Below are 14958 nucleotides of genomic sequence, written 5' to 3'. Positions count from 1 at the left end.
TCAATTCTTTTTCACAGTACTCTCCCAAGAGCTTATTTCAGTGCTCTGCCCGCAGAAAGCATTCAATAAATACCACTGATTGATTTTTTTCACCTACTGTTTTGGAGGCCCCAGTTGACTTGAGAGATTTCACTGGTTAGAGCTGGTGTCCAAGTCAAGACACAGTTAGCAGATCCCTGGAGAAAATTCTGAGAGAAAATAGAATCCCCATTTTCCAGGGTTGAAAGCTTGAATGGGGGAAGAAGGGTCAGGTGGGGAAAAGCTGTGGGAAAGTGAAGCTGGTGTTGGCTGGTAATTGTTTCCGTGTCTTCAGTCCATCAGCCTCATAGAGCGAGGAAACCCCTCCAAAAGCCTGGAGAACGTATGTCGCTGGGCCTGCCAACAGCAGAGGTCCGATCCCAACCACGCTGATCACCACGATCACGCAATTTTCCTGACCAGGCAAGATTTTGGCCCTGCTGGGATGCAAGGTAAAACCACCAATATGTGGGAGGGAGGAAGGGGAGGAAGAGAGAAAGCGGGGGGTGGGGGGGGGGGGGGGGGGAGAGGAGAGAGAGAAAGAGGAAAAGAGAGAGGGGAGAGAAAGAGAGGTTGAAGTTGGAAGTTTCCCCAAGAAAAAGTGGAAGATTCACACTGGGTTTATTAGGTGAGAAAGCTGCAGCTCCCCATGTGTTATTCAGGAAACTGAAAATAAAAACCGTTTTTCTTCTCCATAGGGTACGCTCCAGTCACGGGCATGTGTCATCCGGTGAGAAGCTGCACTTTGAACCACGAGGATGGGTTTTCCTCCGCTTTTGTTGTGGCCCATGAAACCGGCCACGTGTAAGTTGGCACCTTCCCCCTGAGGAACCCAGAGCACAACCTCATTTCATCCTGCTGTTGCCCCCAAATACTGCATTTCAGAACCCGCTTCAGGGCCCGGGGCTTTGAACAGTGTGAAGAAACATGAAGGGAGCCCTCTTAGTGGTGATCCCTCTTGACTGGCTTGAAACTGGGGCCCTTCTGTCTCCCGCACCCAAAATCGGCATCTACGTGTGGTCATATCACAAAGGCGGTCAGCCTGCCTCATCGAATATGCTTGACCTGTCGATCACTCAATCAATCAATGATATTTATTAAGTGCTTATTAAGAGAACTGTACTAAGTGCCAGGGAGAGTACAAGACAACAGAGTTGTTAGATACATTCCCTGCTCTTAAGGTGCCTAAATTACAGATAGGGGAAGCACCAGAATATAAGGATATGTGCATAGATGCTGTCGGGGGTGGAGCTGGGGGGTGGAGTGAGTATCAGAGCGCTTAGTAGGTACGGACCCAACTTCATAGCCAATGCAGAAGACCCTCATCTCTCAACTCAAGTCTGTCACAGACTTCCTGGATCGATCAGTGGTGGACTGTAATCTTCATGGGCAGGGAACGTGTCTGTTTATAATTGTATTGTACTCTCCCAAGCTCTTAGTACAGTGCTTTACCCACAGTAAGTGTTCAATAAATATGACTGACTGAATACTGAGTGCTTATTGTGTGCAGAGCACAGTACTAAGTACTTGGGTGAGTACAATATTGACACCTATCTACTTGCTTTGTTTTGTTGTCTATCTCCCCCTTCTAGACTGTGAGCCCCTTGTTGGGTAGGGACCATCTCTATATGTTGTTGATTTGAACTTCCCAAGCACTTAGTACAGTGCTTTGCACACAGTAAACACTCAATAAATAAAATTGAATGAATGAATGAATAATACAACCAGGACACATTCCCTGCCAACATCAAGCCTCCAGTCTAAAGGGGGCTTTACAAGTGGGAAGGATAAATCATTGAGCTTCCAGTCTAGAGGGGGCTTTACAGATGGGAGGGATAAATCACTGAGCTTCCAGTCTAGAGGGGGCTTTACAGGTGGGAGGGATAAATCACTGAGCTTCCAGTCTAGAGGGGGCTTTACAGGTGGGAGGGATAGATCACTGAGCTTCCAGTCTAGAGCGGGCTTTACAAGTGGGAGGGATAAATCACTGAGCTTCCAGTCTAGAGGGGGCTTTACAGTTGGGAGAGTTAAATCATTGAGCTTCCAGTCTAGAGGGGGCTTTACAGGTGGGAGGGATAAATTTCCATCCAGTTGTTCCTGTTGACAGACAGCTATCGGAGAAGCCAGTGGCTGTGCTTCTCGAGTCTCATGACCCCGTCTCTGTTTGGTTCTGGCCAGGCTGGGGATGGAGCACGATGGGCAGGGGAACCGGTGCGGAGATGAGACGGCGATGGGGAGCGTCATGGCTCCCCTGGTGCAGGCGGCTTTCCATCGCTACCACTGGTCCCGGTGCAGCGGCCAGGAGCTGAAACGATACATCCAGTAAGAGGCTCGGAATAGGGGGGCACCCTCGGTGTTAAGTTTTGGGTGAGAGGAATTTGGGGGCCTGGGGGTGGTCTAGATTTACAAACAACATAGAGTGTTTGTACATTTGGGAGCCAGACAATCTTCGCGTCGAGGGTGAAATCAGAATCGGAGTCATCCGTCGACTCGGAAAAGAACCCAAGCATTTGGAGTGGTTTCGTGTTGCGATCTTGAAATGATGCTGAGCAAACTGTGATTATCTAGATGGAAAAATGATCAAACACTTAGCTGCATCCACCGTCTACTTTCCCACAGCTCCTACGACTGCCTCCTTGATGATCCCTTTGAACATGATTGGCCCAAGCTTCCCGAACTGCCTGGAATCAATTACTCCATGGATGAACAATGCCGCTTCGATTTCGGGGTCGGTTATAAGATGTGCACTGCGGTATGTCACGCCGAATCATTTCAGACCTGAAATGGTAACTTTTTTTCTTCTAGTTGCTCTTCGAAGAGCTACGCCTTCTGTCCTCGAGGGAGAGATCAATCGATCGATCTATTGTATTTATTGAGTGCTTCCTGTGTGCAGAGCACTGTACTGAGCACTTGGGAGAGGAAAGTATGGCAGAGTTGATAGACATGTTCCCTGTCCACGAGGAGCTAATGGTGTGGAGAGATCATGCCAGTCCAGAGAACTATGAGAGGATTCCTAGTTGACCAGCTCTATTTGCTTCTCCCCATCCCTTCATGATAAGGGAATTATTGTAGTCACCATAATAGTATTTATTGAGCGCCCATTTGTTGTGGTACACTGTACTAAGCTCTTGGGAAGGATAGGATAAAGGCATGGCTGGTTCTCTAATGTTTTTCGAGTGACAGTATACTAAGCTGATCTGTTTGCAAGTATTCTAGTGAAACCTGCATCCCACTCCATTAAATATGGATTAGATTTACAATGGAATATTAGAATCGAGATGCATAACATTTCCTTTGTCCCTGCCCCGTTTTGTTGGTAAAATATTAAAGCTCTCACCTTCTGTGGTATACGCCTTAGGATTGAGTAGTATCAATTGCTAGGACATATAACAATAATAATAGTTATAGTAATTATTATTGCTATTATATTTTAAAGTGTTTACTACATGCCAAGTTCTGGGGTAGAGACAAGATAATCAGATGAGACACAGACCCAGTCCCACATGGGACCCCCCAGTCTAAGTAGAAGGAAGAACAAATATATCATCCCCATTTACAGATGAGGAAACTGAGACCCAGAGAAGTTAAGTGACTTGCCCAAGGTCACAAAGCATTGAAATAACAGAACCCTGGTCCTCTGACTCCCCAGGCTGGGCTTTTTCCACCAGGCCACGCTGCTTCTCGGAAGAGGCTTTCTTTGCTATTTGCATGACCGTCCCTAATTCCTCGATTTCCAAAACTCTCAACCGTCCCTTCCCCTTGATTCCCGATCATCCTTCCTCATTTTCGAGCTAGGTACATTTGACTGCAGCGAAAGTGACAGTATCCAGATGCTTCCTTCAGGAGCCAATAACCCCTGTAAAGTCCACAGTTGCTCATTAACGCTGCTGTTTGAGAGGGCTAAACTGGCCTCGGGAAGTCAAGTCTAGGCCATTGGTAGCACATTCCTGTTCCAAAATGAACTGATTTTGGATCCCCCAAGGATATATCTAGGAAGCCTGATTTGGAGCTGGTATGAATTCAGCTCATCGTTGCCGGATTCCCCAGTACTTGACTTAAAGCCTTCTGCCTGACTGTGTTCTAGTTCCGGACTTTCGATCCATGCAAACAGCTGTGGTGTAGTCATCCGGATAATCCCTACTTCTGCAAGACCAAGAAAGGCCCCCCATTGGATGGAACAGAGTGTGCCCCTGGGAAAGTGAGTACCCAGTTTTTACTGAACCCATTAGGAAATAGAAGGTCCGTGAGCAAGAGAAATGAAAGTCTGGTTTATTTTAAGCGGAAGGCAGCCTTTTTTCAGGACACAGTCCACAGGGCTCCTGTTTCCACAGGGCTTCCATTTTCAGGGTGTCTGTGCTCTCAATTTGATTTGGGGGAAAGAGGTTCCCCCTTTCCATCTTCTCCTCTTCCCCCCGCCCCCTCGCATACAAACACCCCCCCCCATCCCCGGACATCAAGTTTCAAGTTCTGCTCAAACCTGTGTGCTTTGGTTTGCTCCGTGTGGTCACAATTTCTGCTGGCTACCCATCCAAGTCAACTCTTTAGCCTGGATTACCATCCAGTTTACACTCTGCTTCTTAAGAAGCCCAAAGGCCGTGGATAATTAAGTTCAAGGAGTGAGAAGGTACCAGTACAGCGCTCTGTGCTTAATTGATTCTTCTTGACACTGACAATTTCATTACTATAAGTGTTTCTTCACTTATCTTTTAGTCTGTGAGCCCACTGTCGGGTAGGGACTGTCCCTATATGTTGCCAACTTGTACTTCCCAAGCGCTTGGTACAGTGCTCTGCACAAAGTAAGCGCTCAATAAATAAGATTGATTGATTGATTGATTATCTGTAAGGCTTGAGGGTTGACGTTTCATTAGATTTATCATGATTCTATCATTGGTCTCCAGTTCTAATGCCTTCATCGTTCTCTCTGCAAATGTGGTTTTATCCAGGATGCTCTTGCCTTTCTTTCATTCATTCATTCGATCATATTTATTGAGCACTTACTGTGTGCAAAGCACTGTATTAAGCGCTTAGGAGACTACAGTAGAACAATAAACAGACACACTCCTTGCCCACAGCAAGCCCACTCTTTCCATGCTGCAGGTATCCCATGTTGTGTAGGACGGCAGTCTATTTTGAATTGCCAATTGTACATAGAGAAATGGACCCTTTTAGATGAATAATCACTAATAATAATACTAATATTTGTGGTATTTAGGAGCTTACTATGTGCCGGGCACTGTATTATCTTCTGGGGTAGATATAAAGTAACTGAGTTGGGCACAGTTCCTGTCCCACATAGGGCTCACAGTCTTAATCCTCAATTTCCAGATCAATCAATCAATCAATCATATTTATTGAGCGCTTACTGTGTGCAGAGCACTGTACTAAGCACTTGGGAAGTACAAGTTGGCAACATATAGAGACAGTCCCTACCCAACAGTGGGCTCACAGTCTAAAAGATGAGGGAACTAAGGCACAGAGAAGTTAAATTACTTGCCCAAGGTCACACAGCAGACAAGTGACAGAACCAGAATTAGAACCCAGGTCCTTTTGAATCCCAGGACCGTGCTCTAACCACTAAACCACACTACTTCTGAATACAACCAATCAATGGTATTTATTGATCCCTTACTGTGTGCAGAGCACTGTACTAAAGTAGTTTGGAAAGTACAGTTCAACAGATCTGGTAGATATTCCCTGCCCACAACGAGCTTGCCGCATATATTATCATACAGAAATATCTTGCATTTTTGTTCAGCACTTTTTAACTTCATCACCCTTTCTTATCAATTACCTTAATTCATTCATTCATTCAGTCGTATTTATTGAGCGCCTACTGTGTCTACTGTGTGCAGAGCACTGTACTAAGCGCTTGGGAAGTACAAGTTGGCAACATATAGAGACGGTCCCTACCCAACAGTGGGCTCACAGTCTAGAAGGGGGAGACAGACAACGAAACAAAACAAGTAGGCAGGTGTCAATAAGGTAGACAGGTGTCAATCGATTCTCTCTACATCCCTATAAGGTTTACCTATTTTACCCATGAGAAAACTTTGGCCCATGGAGGTTAAGTGACTGACCCAAGGTCACACAGCAGAGCAGGGGGCCGAGCCGAGGCCAGACCCCAGGGCTCCAGACTCCCGACCCTGTGTATCGGTGCTTTGCTTGCCTCACGAACCTTCTCTCTGTGTCGTCCGGCCCGCTCCAGTGGTGTTATAAGGGACACTGCATGTGGAAGAATGCCAATCAGCAGAAGCAGGACGGCAACTGGGGGTCCTGGACCAAGTTTGGCTCCTGCTCTCGGACGTGCGGCACCGGAGTCCGATTCAGAACGCGCCAGTGCACCAACCCGATGTGAGTCGGGGCCTCTGAAATGTCCGGATGAGGGGAGGAGGGCCGGCCGGTTGTTCCTGTGGAAGCCACAGACCACCTTGGGGAGAAGTGGAAAGAGCTAGGATTTATTGAGTGCCCACTGTACTAAGTGCTTGGGAAAGTACAGCAGAGCACTTTTCATTCTTTCGTTCTTTCATTCGTATTTATTGAACACTTACTGTGTGCAGAGCACTGTACTTGGGAGAGTATAACGTAACAATAAACAGATGCATTCCTGGCCAACAACGAGCTTACTGTCTAGAGCATCACACAATCAGTCAGTTGTATTTATTGAGCCCTTGCGGTGTGCACAGCACTGTACTGGGCCTTTGGAGAGTTCAGCGTGACAGAGGTGATAGATGTGTTCCCTGCCCATATATACAAGGAGTATTTGTATACAAGGGGGAGACAGAGAACAAAATCAAACATACTAACAAAATAAAATAAATAGGATAGATATGTACAAGTAAAATAAATAAATAAAGAGTAATAAATATGTACAAACATATATACATATATACAGGAAGTACAATTCAGCAACAAACAGACAAAATCCCTGCCCACAACAGGCCCTTGATTCTATAACCCCCATCAGTGCTTATCTGGTCTTGGGGACAGAAGATACCAAGCACCAGGATTGGGCTAATAATTCTGATAATTATGGTATTTGTTAATAATGATAATAATAATAATGGTATTTGTTAAGCGCTTACTATGTGCAAAGCACTGTTCTAAGCGCTGGGGGGATACAAGCTGATCAGGTTGTCCCACGTGGGGCTCATAGTCTTCATCCTCATTTTACAGATGAGGTCACTGAGGCCCAGACAAGTTAAGTGACTTGCCCAAGGTCACACAGCAGACACGTGGCGGAGTTGGGATTCGAACCCATGACCTCTGACTCCAAAGCCCGTGCTCTTTCCACTGAGCCACGCTGGGATGGTGTCAAGTAAACAGTGTGGTCTAGTGGATAGAGCCCAGGCTTGAGAGCCAGAAGGACCTGTGTTCTAATTCTAGCTCTGGGACTTGTCAGCTGTAGCACATATACTAAAATTGGAACGATACAGAGAAGATTAGCATGGCCCCTGCACAAGGATGACACGCAAATTCGTGAAGCGTTCCATGTTTTTTCCCTCTGCCCATCCGCCAGGCTAGCTCTCTTCCTCCCTTCAAGGCCCTGCTGAGAGCTCACCTCCTCCAGGAGGCCTTCCCAGACTGAGCCCCTTCCTTCCTCTCCCCCTCGTCCCCCTCTCCATCCCCCCATCTTACCTCCTTCCCTTCCCCACAGCACCTGTATATATGTATATATGTTTGTACAGATTTATTACTCTATTTATTTTACTTGTACATATCTATTCTATTTATTTTATTTTGTTAGTATGTTTGGTTTTGTTCTCTGTCTCCCCCTTTTAGACTGTGAGCCCACTGTTGGGTAGGGACTGTCTCTATATGTTGCCAATTTGTACTTCCCAAGCGCTTAGTACAGTGCTCTGCACATAGTAAGCGCTCAATAAATATGATTGATGATGATGATGACCTTGGGCAAGTCATTTCACTTCAGTCAGTCAGTTCCCTCATCTGTAAAATAAGGATTAATACTATGAGCCCCGTATGAGACATGGACTTTGTCCAACTTGATTAGCTTGTATCTATCCCAGCGCTTAGTATAGGGTCTGGCACATAGTGAGTGATTAAGAAAAAACATAAAAAAGTACTAGTTTAGTAGTATTCAAGTGCTTGCTTTTTGCAGAGTACTATACTAAGTGCTGAATATTTACTACAAAATAATCGGGCCAGACACAGCCCCTCTCCCACAGGGGGCTTGGAGTCTCAGGAAGTAGGAGAACAGGTATTGAGAAGCAGCGTGGCTCAGTGGAAAGAGCCCGGGCTTGGGAGTCAGAGGTCCTGGGTTCTAATCCTGGCTCCGCCGCTTGTCTGCTGTGTAACCTTGAGCAAGTCACTTGACTTCTCTGTGCCTCAGTTACCACACCTGCAAAATGGGGACTAAGACTGTGAGCCCCCCGTGGGACAACCTGATCATCTTGTATCCTCCCCAGCGCTTAGAACAGTGCTTTGCACATAGTACGCGCTTAGTAAATGCCATCATTATTATTATTCATTCAATTGTATTTATTGAGCGCTTACTGTGTGCAGAGCACTTATTATTATTGACTCCCCATTTTACAGATGAGCAAACAGAGGCCCAGAGAAGTTAGACTTGGCCCAGGTGACACAGCAGGCAAGCGGCGGCGGCGGAGTCAGGATTAGGCCCCAGAGTCTCTCCTTCCCAGGCCGGTGCTGTTGCCACCAGGCCTTGCCTTTGATGCGTGGCCTTTGCACATAGTAGGCGCTTAATAAATGCCATCATTATTATTATTCATTCAATCATATTTATTGAGAGCTTACTGTGTGCAGAGCACTTATTATTATTATCATTGACTCCCCATTTTACAGATGAGCAAACAGAGGCCCAGAGAAATTAGACTTGCCCCAGGTGACAAGCGGCGGTGGCGGAGTCAGGATTAGGCCCCAGAATCTCTCCTTCCCAGGCTGGCGCTGTTGCCACCAGGCCTTGCCTCTGACGCGTGGCCTTTGCACATAGTACGCGCTTAATAAATGCCATCATTATTATTATTCATTCAATCGTATTTATTGAGCGCTTACTGTGCGCAGAGCACTTATTATTATTATCATTGACTCCCCCTTTTACAGATGAGCAAACAGAGGCCCAGAGAAGTTAGACTTGCCCCAGGTGACAAGCGGCGGTGGCGGAGTCAGGATTAGGCCCCAGAGTCTCTCCTTCCCAGGCCGGCGCTGTTGCCACCAGGCCTTGACTTTGACGCGTGGCCTTTGCACATAATACGCGCTTAATAAATGCCATCATTATTATTATTCATTCCATCGTATTTATTGAGCGCTTACTGTGTGCAGAGCACTTATTATTATTGACTCCGCATTTTACAGATGAGCAAACAGAGGCCCAGAGAAGTTAGACTTGCCCCAGGTGACACAGCAGGCAAGCGGCGGCGGCGGAGTCAGGATTAGGCCCCAGAGTCTCTCCTTCCTAGGCCGGCGCTGTTGCCACCAGGCCTTGCCTTTGACACGTGGCCTTTGCACATAGTATGCGCTTAATAAATGCCATCATTATTATTATTCATTCCATCGTATTTATTGAGCACTTACTGTGTGCAGAGCACTTATCATTATTATCATTGACTCCCCCTTTTGCAGATGAGCAAACAGAGGCCCAGAGAAGTTAGACTTGCCCCAGGTGACAAGCGGCGGCGGAGTCAGGATTAGGCCCCAGAGTCCCTCCTTCCCAGGCCGGCGCTGTTGCCACCAGGCCTCGCCTTTGACGCGTGGCCTTTGCACATAGTACGCGCTTCATAAATGCCATCATTATTATTATTCTTCATTCAATCGTATTTATTGAGCGCTTACTGTGTGCAGAGCACTTATCATTATTATCATTGACTCCCCATTTTACAGATGAGCAAACAGAGGCCCAGAGAAGTTAGACTTGGCCCCAGAGTCTCTCCTTCCCAGGCCGGCGCTGTTGCCACCAGGCCTTGCCTTTGACGCCTTTGTGGCCTTTGCTTTTTTCCTCAGGCCCCTCAACGGGGGTCAGGACTGCCCCGGGGTGAACTTTGAGTACCAGCTGTGCAACACGGAGGAATGCCAGAAACGCTTCGAGGACTTCCGAGCCCAGCAGTGCCAGCAGCGCAACTCCCACTTCGAGTACCGCGACGGCAAGCACCACTGGCTGCCTTATGAGCACCCCGACTGTGAGTCTCTAGAGCCCGGCAGACCAGCGGTGGCCTAGGGGAAGCCCGTCACCATCCATCCCCAGTGCTCGGTCGCGGCACGGCCTCCTAGCCCCCGGGGCGGCCCGGCGCAGGGTGGGCTTGGGTGAGCGCTGTACTGAGCATTTGGCAAGCCAGTGGGCATCCGTCAGTCAATCAATCATATTTATTGAGCACTGACTGTGTGCAGGGCACTGTACTAAGCACTTGGGAGAGAAGCCGCATGGCTCAGTGGAAAGAGCCCGGGCTCTGGAGTCAGAGATCATGGCTTCAAATCCCGGCTCCGCCACTTGTCATCATCATCATCAATCGTATTGAGCGCTTACTGTGTGCAGAGCACTGTACTAAGCGCTTGGGAAGTACAATCAATCAATCAATCGTATTTATTAAGCGCTTACTGTGTGCAGAGCACTGTACTAAGCGCTTGGGAAGTACAAGTTGGCAACATATAGAGACGGTCCCTACCCAACAGTGGGCTCACAGCCCGGGCTTTGGAGTCAGAGATCATGGCTTCAAATCCCGGCTCCGCCACTTGTCATCATCATCATCAATCGTATTGAGCGCTTACTGTGTGCAGAGCACTGTACTAAGCACTTGGGAAGTACAATCAATCAATCTATCAATCGTATTTATTAAGCGCTTACTGTGTGCAGAGCACTGTACTAAGCGCTTGGGAAGTCCAAGTTGGCAACATCTAGAGACGGTCCCTACCCAACAGTGGGCTCACAGTCTAGAAGGGGGAGACAGAAAACAAAACAAAACATATTAACAAAATAAAAGTCCAAGTTGGCAACATATAGAGACAGTCCCTACCCAACAGTGGGCTCACAGTCTAAAAGCAGCTGTGTGACTTTGGGCAAGTCACTTCACTTCTCTGTGCCTCAGTGACCTCATCTGGAAAATGGGGATTAAGTCTGTGAGCCCCACGTGGGACAACTTGATTACCTTGTATCTACCCCAGCGCTTAGGACAGTGCTTTGCACATAGTAAGTGCTTAATAAATGCCATTATTGTTATTGTTATTATTATCTGGGCCTCAGTTACCTCATCTGTAAAATGGGGATGAAGACTGTGAGCCCCTGTGGGATTACCCGATTGCCTTGTATCTACCCCAGCGCTCAGAACAGTGCTTGGCACATAGTAAGCTCTTAACAAATGCCATTATTATTATTCTAGACTATGAGCCCGTTGTGGGCAAGGACTGTCTCTATTTGTTGCTGAATTGTACTTTCCAAGTGCTTAGTACAGTGCTCTGCACACAGTAAGCACTCGATAAATACGATTGAATGAACAATGTAACAGATTCATTCATTCATTCATTCAATCGTATTTATTGAGCGCTTACTGTGTGCAGAGCACTGTACTAAGCACTTGGGAAGTATAAGTTGGCAACATATAGAGATGGTCCCTACGCAACAGTGGGCTCACAGACTAGAAGGGGGAGACAGAGAACAAAACAAAACATATTAACAAAATAAAATAAATAGAATAAATATGTACAAATAAAATGGAGTAATAAATCCGTACAAACATATATACAGGTGCTGTGGGGAGGGGAAGGAGGTAAGGCAGTGGGGATGGGGAGGAGGAGGAGGGGGAGAGAAAGGAGGGGGCTCAGTGTGGGAAGGCCTCCTGGAGGAGGTGAGCTCTCAGTAGGGCTTTGAAAGGAGGAAGACAGCTAGCTTGGCCGATGTGCGGAGGGAGGGCATTCCAGGCCAGGGGGATTCATTCAATCAAATTTATTGAACACCCCCTCTAGACTGTAAGCTTGCTGTGAGCAGGGAACGTGTGTTATATTGTTGTATTGTACCTCCCAAGCGCTTAGTATGGTGTCCTGCACCCAGTAAGTGTTCAGTAATTTTGATAAATCTGTAATTTCTTCATTTATATAAATATAATATAAAGAAAGAAATGACAGATTGGGGCATAAGTGCTGTGGGACGGGAAGCAGTGAATGAAGGGAGCAAGGCAGGGTGGCGCAGAAGGGAGTGAGAAGAGGACAGGAGGGCTTAGTCAGGGAAGGCCTCCTGGAGGAGATGGGCCTTCAATAGGGCTTTGAAGGAGGGGAGAGTCATTGGCTGATGGATGTGAAGAGAGAGAGTGTTCAGAGACAGGACACACGGCCCAAGTCTGTGTTTATTGGGCCTCCTTTAGGGCTAGGAGCAAGGAGAGCCCGTGGTCCAACTGGTTTTGACTACCTTGGACTGTGCCAATTGTGTGTCCTGTCCACTGAAACTAATTCTCTTTTTTTATGATTTTTGTTAAATGCTTACTGTACGCCAGGGCACTTAGTACTGAAGCACTGGGATAGATAAAAACTAATCAGCGTGAGAAGCAGCGTGGCTCAGTGGAAAGAGCCCGGGCTTTGGAGTCAGAGGTCACGGGTTCAAATCCCGGCTCTGCCAATTGCCAGCTGCGTGACTTTGGGCAAGTCACTTCACTTCTCCATGCCTCAGTCACCTCATCTGTAAAATGGGGATTAAGCCCGTGAGCCCCATGTGGGACAATCTGATCACCTTGTAAACTCCCCAGCGCTTAGAACAGTGCTTTGCATATAGTAAGCACTTAATAAATGCCATTATTATTATTATTATTATTAATCAGGCTGGAGACGGTTCATGTTCCACATGGGGCTCCCACTCTTAATTCCCATTTTACAGGTGAGGTAACTGAGGCCCAGAGAAGTTCAGTGACTTGCCTAAGGTCGTAAAGCAGACAATTGTAGGAGCCGGGATAAGTACCCGGGTCCTTCTGACCTGGTGGTCCTGGCTCCTAGGCCCGTGCTCTACCCACTAGGCCACACTGCTTCTCAAATGAAGGATTCATTCATTCATGCAATCGTGTTTATTGAGTGCTTACTGTGTGCAGAGCACTGTACTAAGCACTTGGAAAGTACAATTCAGCAACAGATAGAGACAGTCCCTACTCAACAACGGGCTCACAGTCTAGAAGGGGTAGACAGACAATGAAACAAAGCAAGTGGACAGGTGTCAATACCATCAAAACAGATCAATAGAATAGATAGATATGTACACATCATCCATAAAATAGAGTAAAAAATATGCATAAATATACACAAGTGCTGTGGGGAGGGGAAGAGGGTAGGGCAGAGGGAGGGACTGGGGGTGATGGGGAGGGGAGGAGGAGCAGAGGAAAAGGGGGTGGGTGGGGGAAGGATATGTCTGTGTGGTGACAAGGTGATGGGTGGAGGTGTTAGTTTTCAGTGCAAGAGCATTTCTGGGTTTCCTCCACACTGTGTGTTTGTAATAATAATAATAATAATAATGGCATTTATTAAGCGCTTACTATGAGCAAAGCACTGTTCTAAGCGCTGGGGTAGATACAGAGTAATCAAGTTGTCCCACGGGGGGCTCACTGTCAATCCCCATTTTACAGATGAGGTAACTGAGGCACAGAGAAGTTAAGAGACTCGCCCAAAGTCACACAGCTGACAATTGGCGGAGCCAGGATTTGAACCCATGACCACTGACTCCAAAGCCCGTCCTTTTTCCACTGAGCCAATCCTTTTCCTCGGTAAACCTTGCTGAAATTTTGTGTTTGACCAACAAAATCAAACGGGGCGGTTCCGGTTTAATATAAATGTTCTACTTTACCATATCCACCCTGCAGCCAACAAGAGGTGCCATCTCTACTGCCAATCCAAAGGAACAGGAGACGTTGCTTATATGAAGCAGCTGGTGCACGATGGGACTCGGTGCTCATACAAAGACCCCTATAGCATATGCGTGCGAGGAGAATGTGTGGTGAGTACAGTGGCTTCCCAATTTGTCGTTATTCCCCGTGGTGTCTACCATCTGACCCACCGGCAATAAAACCACGAATCACTAAGCTTCGGCCAATCCAGTCAACAGACATTAAGTCACTTATCTGCCAAGCGGTCACCAAACGCAGTCATTCAACCGTATTTATTGAGTGCTTACTGTGTGCAGAGCACTGTACTATGTGTTTGGGAGAGTGCAATATAACAATAAACTGTTCTTCTTGACTGTGAGCCCGTCTTCTAGACTGTGAGCCCGTTGTTGGGTAGGGACCGTCTCTATGTGTTGCCAACTTGTACTTCCCAAGCATTTAGTACAGTGCTCTGTAAGCGTTCAATAAATACGATTGAATAAAGAGACATCCCCTACCCACAGTGAACTTATAGTCTAGAGAAAGAGAGACGGACATTAATATAAATAAGTAAATTACAGATATGTAGCATGGCATAGTGGCTGGAGCACGGGCCTGAGAGTTAGAAGGTCATGGGTTGTAATCCCTGCTCTTCCACTTGTTTGCTGTGTGACCTTAGGCAAGTCACTTCACTTCTTTGGGCCTCAGTTCCCTCATCTGTAAAAGGGGATTGCATCTAGCTTTATTTCTACTTATTCTGATGACTTGACACCTGTCCACATGTTTTGTTTTGTTGTTTGCCTCCCCCTTCTAGACTGTGAGCCTGTCGTTGGGTAGGGTCTTTCTCCATATGTTGCCAACTTGTACTTCCCAAATGCTTAATACAGTGCTCTGCACACAGTAAGTGATCAATAAATACGATTGAATGAATGAATGAATGAGACTGTGAGCCCCACGTGGGACAGGGACTGTGTCCAACCCAATTTGCTTGTGTCCACCCCAGCACTTACTACAGTATCTGGCACATAGTAAGCGTTTAACAAATACCAATATTATTATTATTATGTGCTATGGCTAGGAAGGGGGATGAAAGGAGCAAGTCAGGGTGACACAGAAGGGAGTGGGAGAAGAGGAAAGAAGG

At 46.9% G+C, this 14958-nt stretch overlaps 1 protein-coding gene and 1 non-coding gene across 2 annotated transcripts in view; both read left to right on the top strand.

Moving 5' to 3' along the window:
• ADAMTS3 (ADAM metallopeptidase with thrombospondin type 1 motif 3) overlaps window positions 1–14958 on the top strand; it is a 184482-nt gene that overhangs the window by 146493 nt on the left and 23031 nt on the right. The window contains exons 7-14 of the mRNA XM_038758782.1: window positions 314–470; window positions 717–822; window positions 2197–2340; window positions 2638–2770; window positions 4103–4216; window positions 6224–6369; window positions 9994–10169; window positions 13818–13951. Coding sequence (XP_038614710.1) covers window positions 314–470; window positions 717–822; window positions 2197–2340; window positions 2638–2770; window positions 4103–4216; window positions 6224–6369; window positions 9994–10169; window positions 13818–13951 — 1110 coding nt within the window. The remainder of the gene's footprint in view (window positions 1–313; window positions 471–716; window positions 823–2196; window positions 2341–2637; window positions 2771–4102; window positions 4217–6223; window positions 6370–9993; window positions 10170–13817; window positions 13952–14958) is intronic.
• On the top strand, window positions 7407–7514 carry LOC119939877. Its single transcript, XR_005454832.1, has one exon. It is a non-coding gene; the product is annotated as a U6 spliceosomal RNA (small nuclear RNA).

Source organism: Tachyglossus aculeatus, chromosome 17 (genome assembly GCF_015852505.1).
Source record: "Tachyglossus aculeatus isolate mTacAcu1 chromosome 17, mTacAcu1.pri, whole genome shotgun sequence".
NCBI classification, from domain to species: Eukaryota; Metazoa; Chordata; class Mammalia; order Monotremata; family Tachyglossidae; genus Tachyglossus; species Tachyglossus aculeatus.
This window is presented reverse-complemented; position numbering and strand designations above follow the sequence as displayed.